This window comes from Miscanthus floridulus, chromosome 17 (assembly GCF_019320115.1).
Source record: "Miscanthus floridulus cultivar M001 chromosome 17, ASM1932011v1, whole genome shotgun sequence".
Lineage (NCBI taxonomy): Eukaryota > Viridiplantae > Streptophyta > Magnoliopsida > Poales > Poaceae > Miscanthus > Miscanthus floridulus.
In genome coordinates, this window is record NC_089596.1 from 51475000 (window position 1) to 51483782 (window position 8783).

Sequence of the window (8783 nt, forward strand, 5' to 3'; positions counted from 1 at the left end):
CGACACCTGCTGGTCCTATTACTCGTGCTCGTGCTCAAAAAGTTAATCATCAAGTGAGTTCCTTCTTGAGCTCTTGTCCATCCTGTTTAGATCTTGGAGACACGTGCACTCTTGTTTTGATTAGGAATCAAGGAGAAGACCGAAAGGGAAAAGGACTCGCGTAGGCTGGATTCGGACTGCAGCACACCTCCAACTTGCGACGGTCGCCACGGTTACATACGGAGTCGGATTGGGGTGATTCTGGACTTGTTGGAAAGCTAATAAAGTCTACTTTCATACGGATCTGACCTCATACTCATACCTGCTCAGAAGCGGCGTCAACAGTCCAAAAATCACCGAGAGGTCTATTCTGTCCAGGGTGCTGCGCCACCTTAAGTTAGCCCAATGGGCTTGTATCGTTTAGAGTCCAGTAGGGACGCGTCCTAGGGTTGGAGCATGACCCAAACTCTCTTGTGGTCGTCCTCCACACGTCATATACCCCTTAGCCGCCACCAGGAACACTTGGGTTTTGTTTAGATCAAGTTTAGCCTTTGCTACTTGCTTGTAGGCGCGCGTGCTGATCCAGCCGCCCGTCTCCTTGTCTTCGGAACCCCACTCATAATAAGATTCAGTTTGAGGTTTTCAATTTCATCTTGCAAATTCAGTGCTTGTTTCGTTGTTCTTGCTAGTTCTTCGATTGCTTGCAGGACGGGAGCCCTAGTGGCTGGTTGTTGCACTCCACAAGATCGTGACGGCCTTTGGAGGTGGTGTATCGGTTGCTAAGGCGCAGTCTTGGAAGGCTATAGTCGGGCCGTGAACGTCATCTCCATCCACCAAATCGAGTTGTCTCATGCCTCTCATCGAAAGATCATCCATAAACCCTAGCGGGTTCATATCAGTAGAGGCAAATACAAACCGTGTGGATTTAACCGTGACTTAGCCTTTTGACATGTCGTGCAACGAGCAACAAACCTCTCCACATCTCTTCTCATCTTTGGCCAAAAGAAATGACCAGCAAGTATAAGGAAAAGATTCAATAAATTCAACCCACTTAGCATGTCTACGGGTCATGTGGGCCAGATTTGAAACGGGTCATGTGGGCCAGATTTGATCCTTCTTATTATGCCCGTGATCTTTTACATAAGTTGCAACAATTGAGGCAAGGATCCAAATCTATAGAAGAGTACTATCAAGAGCTACAAATGGGTATGCTTCATTGCAGGCTAGAGGAAAATGAGGATGGTGCCATAGCTAGATTTATGGGTGGGCTGAAGCGGGAGATTCAGGACATTCTAGCTTACAAGGAATATAATTCTGTCAATCGTTTATTTCACCTTGCTTGTAAAGCTGAACGAGAAGTGCAGGGATGACGAGCTAGCATGAGGGCTAACATTCCTTCAGGTCATGCTAGCCCATGGACACCCTCCAATGTTGCTGCACCATCAACACGTGCACCCCCACAATCTTCCTCGACCATCAAGCCACGCTCATCTACAACAAATTCTGTACCATGCCCAAGTGAACCAACTAGGGGAGCAACGGCTACATTTGCCAAGAGTTCATCCTCGGTGGTATCCATGGGGAGAACAAGGGATATTCAGTGCCTACGCTGCAAAGGATATGGCCACGTACGCAAGGACTGCCCAAGCACTCGTGTGATGGTTGTGCGAGCTGATGGTGGGTACTCCTCTGCTAGTGATTTTGATGAAGAAACATATGCTTTGCATGCTGCTAACAATGTAGCGGAAGGAGATGATGTCCAACAAGACGAAGAGCACATTGGGGTGAGGCTGCTGAGCACTATGAGAGCCTCATGGTGCAACAGGTGCTAAGTGCGCAAATGGAGAGGGCTGAACAAAATTAGCGCCACACCTTGTTTCAAACCAAGTGTGTGATCAAGGAACGCTCTTGCCGTGTGATCATAGATGGAGGAAGCTGCAACAACTTGGCAAGTGCTGAAATGGTGGAGAAGCTTTCGTTGAGCACAAAACCACACCCGCAGCCTTGCTACATTCAGTGGCTTAACAGCAGTGGCAAGGTGAAGGTAACACGATTGGTAAGGGTAGAGTTTGCCATTGGTTCTTATCATGATTCCATTGACTGCGATGTTGTGCCTATGCAAGCATGCTCTATGTTGTTAGGTAGACCATGGCAATTTGATAAAGATTCCTTGCACTTTGGTAAAACAAATCAATACTCTTTTGTGCATAATGACAAGAAGATTGTGTTGCACCCCATGTCCCCTGAGGCTATTCTAAGAGATGAACTTTGATGAGATCCCGCTAGGGTTTGTTTCCGATCTTTCGATGAGAGGTGTGGGATAACTCGATTGATGGGTGGAGACGACGTTCATGGCCCGACTATAGCCTTCCAAGCTGCGCCTTAGCAACCGATACACCACCTCCAATGGCTGCCGCGATCTTGTGGAGCGCGTCACTCGGCCACTAGGGCACTCGTCCTGCAAGCAATCGAAGAACTAGCAAGAACAAGTATAGCAAGTACTGAATTACTAGATGTAGATGAAAGTTTCAAACTCAATCTCAATTAAGATGGGGTTCCGAAGACAAGAAGACGGGCGGCTGATCCAGCACACGCGCTTATAAGCAAGTAGCGAGAGCTAAACTTGATCTAAACAAAACCCAACTATTCTTCATGGTGGCTAAGGAGTATATGAAGGTGGAAGGATGACCAGGGGGGTGTTGGGGTCGTTCTCCAACCCTAGGACGCATCCCTAATGGACCTAACTTGATACACGGCCCATTGGACCAAACTAAGGTGACGCAGCACCTTTGGACAGACAAGCTCTTAGTCATAATTCAGTCATTGTGGCCGCCTCAAAATAGATATGGACTTGATTCCAGATCCATATGAAAATAGACTTCATAAACACACTATCACGTCCCTTCCTAGTCCTTGGCAAACCCAACACAAAATCCATAGAAATATCTTCCCAAGGGGCACTAGGAACAGGTAGAGGCAAATACAAACCGTGTGGATTTAACCGTGACTTAGCCTTTTGACATGTCGTGCAACGAGCAACAAACCTCTCCACATCTCTTCTCATCTTTGGCCAAAAGAAATGACCAGCAAGTATGTCCTCCGTTTTCTTAGCTCCAAAATGCCCCATCAAGCCACCTCCATGCGCTTCCTGCAGCAACAACAAACGAACGGAGCTAGCTGGAATGCATAGCTTGTTAGCTCTAAACACAAACCCATCACTAAAGATGAATTTGTTCCAACCTTTCCCATCTTTACAATGCAGCAACACATCTTTAAAATCAGCATCATTAACGTATTGGTCCTTAATTGTTTCTAATCCAAAGATTTTGTAATCAAGTTGATTCAGCAAGGTATATCTCCTTGACAAAGCATCAGCAATAATATTCTCTTTCCCTTTCTTGTGCTTAATAACATAAGGAAAAGATTCAATAAATTCAACCCACTTAGCATGTCTACGGTTCAATTTCCCTTGACTACGAATATGCTTCAAAGACTCATGATCAGAATGAATAACAAACTCTTTGGGCCACAAGTAATGCTGCCATGTTTCTAATGTGCGAACAAGAGCATACAATTCCTTATCATATGTATTATAATTTAGAACCAGCCCGCTCAATTTTTCACTAAAATACGCAATAGGTTTGCCTTCTTGTAACAAAACACCACCCAGTCCAATTCCGCTAGCATCACATTCAAGCTCAAAAGTCTTATTAAAATCAGGAAGTTGGAGGAGAGGTGCATGTGTCAACTTATCTTTTAGCATATTGAAGGAGTTCTCTTGTACTTTGCCCCAACTAAAAGGCACTCCCTTCTTTGTAAGCTCATTCAAAGGTGCAGCAATGGTACTAAAGTCCTTCACAAATCAGCGATAGAAACCAGCAAGTCCTAGGAAACTCCACACTTGTGTGATAGTCTTTGGTACAGGCCTTCCCTGTATAGCTTCTACCTTGGCTTTATCAACCTCAATTCCCTGTGGAGTCACAACATAGCCAAGAAAAGACACTCGATCGGTGCAAAAGGTGCACTTCTCAAGGTTACCAAATAAATGTGCATCTCGTAAAGCATTAAAAACAGCACGTAAGTGATCAAGATGTTCATCCATAGATTTGTTGTAAATCGATATATCATCAAAGTAGACTACAACAAATTTTCCAATGAAAGCACGTAGAACCTCGTTCATTAACCTCATGAAGGTACTAGGTGCATTAGTTAACCCAAAAGGCATGACTAACCACTCATATAAACCAAATTTAGTTTTGAAAGCAGTTTTCCATTCATCTCCTAATTTCATACAAATCTGGTGGTACCCACTTCGCAAATCAACTTTGGAAAACACATTAGCACCACTCAGTTCATCAAGCATATCATCTAATTGTGGAATAGGGTGTCGATATCGAAGGATGATATTATTAATAGCTCTACAATCAACACACATACGCCATGTTCCATCTTTCTTAGGCACTAAAATGACAGGAACAGCACAAGGACTAAGGGACTCATGCACATAACCTTTGTCGAGTAGTTCTTGCACTTGTCGTTGAATTTTCTTCGTTTCTTCCGGATTAGTCCTGTATGGCGCACGGTTTGGCAAAGATGCACCGGGAATAAGATCAATTTGGTGCTCAATCGCTCGTATTGGTGGCAGCCCCGCTGGTATCTCACTTGGAAAAACATATGAAAACTCCTACAAAATGTTAGCAACAGCAGCGGGCAAAGAATGCTGCATATCATGAACTAAAATCAAAGCACCCTTGCATACCAAAGCATAGGCAACAGAAGTAGAAGCAACCAATTCATTAATATCAAATTTAGTAGCAAGCAAGCAATGTCCTTTCAATCTTATCTCATCTTTGTTACTACTAACAGATTTGACATTTTTATCAATCTCAGATTTAGTTTTCTTAGCTTTAGCAACATCATCACGCACAATAGCTTCAGGAGACATAGGAAGCAAAACAATTTTCTTATCATGGTGTATGAGAGAATACATATTTGATCTACCATGATGCATACAATCTGTATCAAATTGCCATGGTCTACCTAGCAGAATATGACAAGCTTCCATAGGCACAACATCACACTCAACAACATCATGATATGATCCAATAGCAAAATGAATTCGTACCAATCTCGTTACCTTAACCTTACCACTATTGTTGAGCCATCGAATGTGATATGGATGTGGGTGCGGTTTAGTTGTAAGTGCAACCTTCTCTACCATATCGCTGCTAGCTAAGTTGTTGCAGCTACCTCCATCAATTATCAAACGGCACGAACGCTCTTTAATGACACACTTTGTTTGGAACAGTGTATGCCGCTGATTTTGCTCCGCCTTCTCCATTTGTGTGCTAAGCACACGCTGCACAATGAGGCTCTCATAATGATCTGCATCCTCTGCTCCAATCTGCTCTTCTGGTTGTTCCTCACTTCCTACATGGTCAGCAGCAAGCAAAGCAAGTGTATCTTCATCAAAATCACTAGCAGAGGAATACTCACCATCATCTTTGATGACCATAACACGCTTTCTTGGACAGTCACGCACCACATGTCCATATCCCTTGCACCGGTGACACTGAACGTCTCTTGTTCTACCTGTAGATGCCATGGATGAAGCACTCGCAGCAGGCTCCTGGGTCGTCTTCGCCACTGAATTTGCGGAAGTAGCACGAGGTTTGTCGCTGGATGTTGGCATAGGAGCACGTGTGGTTGGAGTAGTAGTCGTGCGGGGCTGCCATGAATTAGCTTTCCCTGCAGAAATATTATTCTTGGCACTAGCACATCGCCCCTGCACTTCCCTTTCAGCTTTACAAGCAAGATGAAACAAATGGGTTACGTAGTGTATTCTTTATAATCAAGGATGTCCCGGATTTCATGATTTAACCCACCCATAAATCTTGCCATAGCAGGTTCCTCATCCTCATCTAAATTATAACGCAACATACCCATTTGCAATTCTTGATAATATTCTGGCCCTCATGACCGACCCTGTCTCAGTTGTTGCAATTTATTTAACAAATCACGTGCATAGTAAGAAGGAACAAATCTGGCCCTCATGATTCATTTCAAAGCATTCCAAGTTCGTGGTATGTTATTAGGATTTTTCTTGCCATGTTCTATCCACCAAACAGTAGCAAAATAAGTAAACTCACTAATTGCAGCCCAAACACGTGTATTCTCAGGAAATTCATGACATGCAAACTTTTGATCAATGGCAAATTCCCAAGTAATGTATGCATCAGGATCATATTTACCATCAAAAGGAGGTATCTTAAATTTTATCTTACTAAAAGCATCATTATTATTGGGTACCTCACGTCGGCGGTGACCACCCATACCTCTACGATTATGGCATAGGCGACGTCGGTCACGAGTGTCATGAGCATCATGTTCAGTATCAGCAGTATAATCATCATCATAATTATCTTCGAATCGCTCTTCGTCCTTGTTGTCTTCATTATGCTGCTCTCTGTCTTTCGTGTGGAAGTCATCAAAACGCTTCAGAAGAGCAGTAAGGCTTCTGTCCATACGGGCAACAGATGCCTCTAATCCTGTAAGCTTGGTGGTGGAGGCAAGTTGGGTGGCCTCCAGTTGCCCAATCTTGTCATTGGTCACCTATAAATCTTGATCAAGTCCTTCTGTATGCAGCTGCACTTGCCTTGTAAAATGTTGAATGATGCCCTTGGTGCGAGGAGATTGTGGCCTCTTGTTAACATCCTCTGATCCTGACATGGTTTAAAAGACAAGGGCAACAAGAAAACAGGTGAAGAAATAAAAAGCCCTACAGCTATTAGGATGTAGCTACTGCAAGGCGCTCACTCTCAACCTGTTACAAAAGCTCTTACCAATTCTTACCTTGCTCAACAGGAGGGAACGACAACCAACAAGTCTGCAACCGTGGAATGAAGTGTATCGGTGCTGCAATAACAACACCTATCAAGCTGTAGTCGAAATATATGGAGCTATAGGTGGGCTGAAGCAAGGAAGTACTAGCACCACGTTAGTCATAGAAGCAAGCTGAATAATCGTTCAACGGTGGTACTGTGCTGGTCCTAGCCTAGACCGTGCTAGAGACGCGAGCCTGGGCACAAAGGAGGTCACAACACACCACCGGAAACAATGGAGAAGCACAACAAACAGCCCCCCCTTTTTTCTATTTTTTTTTCTTTTTTTTTCTAGGGATCCTCAAAACTGATTATATAAACAAAAAGACTCCACAGGAGTCACACACCACACAAACTTTTCTCTCTCTCTCTCTCTCTCTCTCTCTCTCTCTAGAGTAAAAAAACCGAACCAAAACATATATGCAGGTCGTGGAGAGTTTGAGTATAAGTAGGACTACTGCTGCACAAAGATATACCCAGATTCGGTCTCACAATAGCAACCAGGCCGCTGTCAATTCAGACTAGAAACCAATTCCAACTCGAACTCAACACCACGTGGGATTCGGTCTCAAACTCATATTCCTACTCGGTCTTGAACACAAGGATGTATTCGGATTCAGCCAACAGAAGGTTTATATGTTAGCACACGGCTGTGACTAGAACGTGACAAGAACTCGAAACTCTAAAGGACAAAAACGAAGACCAGCAACTCAACACAACCGATGTAGCCGACAACACAACAAGCCCTAACTAAGCAGTGCTAGCAAAGGCTCAAAGGGTTTATAGGATCATGGGTAAAACTAATCTACTATATTTTTTTGCTTTTCTAGACTATAGGAAAAATTAGAACAACAAAAGGATTGGAAGACTCTCACCGATAAACCTTGCTCTGATTACCAACTGATATGATCCCGCTAGGGTTTGTTCCTGATCTTTCGATGAGAGGTGTGGGATAACTCGATTATTGGGTGGAGTCGACGTTCACGGCCCGACTACAGCCTTCCAAGCTGCGCCTTAGCAACCGATACACCACCTCCAATGGCTGCCGCGATCTTGTGGAGCACGTCACCCGGCCACTAGGGCACTTGTCCTGCATGTAATAGAAGAACTAGCAAGAACAAGTATAGCAAGTACTGAATTACTAGATGTAGATGAAAGTTTCAAACTTAATCTCAATTAAGGTGGGGTTCCGAAGACAAGAAGACGGGCGGCTGATCCAGCACGCGCGCTTACAAGCAAGTAGCGAGAACTAAACTTGATCTAAACAAAACCCGACTATTCTTGGTGGTGGCTAAGGAGTATATGATGGTGGAAGGACAACCTGGGGGGTGTTGGGGTCGTTCTCCAACCATAAGACGCGTTCCTAATGCACCCAACTTGATACACGGCCCATTGGACCAAACTAAGGTGACGCAGCACCTTTGGACAGACAAGCTCTCAGTCATAATTCAGTCATTGCGGCCGCCTCAAAATAGATATGGACTTGATTCCAGATCCATATGAAAATAGACTTCATAAGGATTCCATGAAGTACTTGAACGTCCCAATCTGAGTCCGTATGCGACCGTGGTGACCATCACAAGTTGGAGCTGTCCTGGAGTCCGAATTCAGCCTCCGCGAATCCTTGTCCCTTTTGGTCCTCTCCCTGGTTCCTAACCAAAACAAGAGTGCACGCGTCTCCATGGTCTAAATATGATGGAAAGGAACTCAAGAGTGAACTTACATGATGATTAATGTGACGAGCACGGGCACGAGTAATAGGACCAGAAATTGGTACTCGTGTTGGCGTGGATGTATCGTTGGTGTGATGTCCTCATCACACGTGGAATCTCGTTTCAGTGTGTTTGGAGACGGTGTTAGTTTCGGTGCAAGATTGGTGCACGTTTTGTGCTAAATGTATCATAGGCTTAGGAATCGTTTTGG

The 8783-nt window shown here is 44.2% G+C and overlaps 1 protein-coding gene across 1 annotated transcript; it reads right to left on the bottom strand.

Annotated features, from left to right (window-relative positions):
• Positions 1 to 4663: 4663 nt before the first annotated feature.
• LOC136515626 (uncharacterized) lies at positions 4664 to 5584 on the bottom strand. The gene is made up of 2 exons (XM_066509159.1): positions 4936 to 5584; positions 4664 to 4713 (listed from the first exon to the last, which is right to left on the bottom strand). The coding sequence occupies exons 1-2, from the start codon at positions 5582 to 5584 to the stop codon at positions 4664 to 4666; spliced, it is 699 nt and encodes a 232-aa protein (XP_066365256.1).
• Positions 5585 to 8783: the final 3199 nt, after the last annotated feature.

What these genes read in the sequence shown, in the direction of transcription:
- LOC136515626 (XM_066509159.1), bottom strand. Translation starts at nt 5,584, where the DNA reads ATGGCATCTACAGGTAGAACAAGAGACGTTCAGTGTCACCGGTGCAAG. An exon ending in ACACCATGATAAGAAAATTG is followed by an intron (nt 4,714 to 4,935) that starts TTTTGCTTCCTA and finishes CTTTGATTTTAG; the next exon opens with TTCATGATATGCAGCATTCT.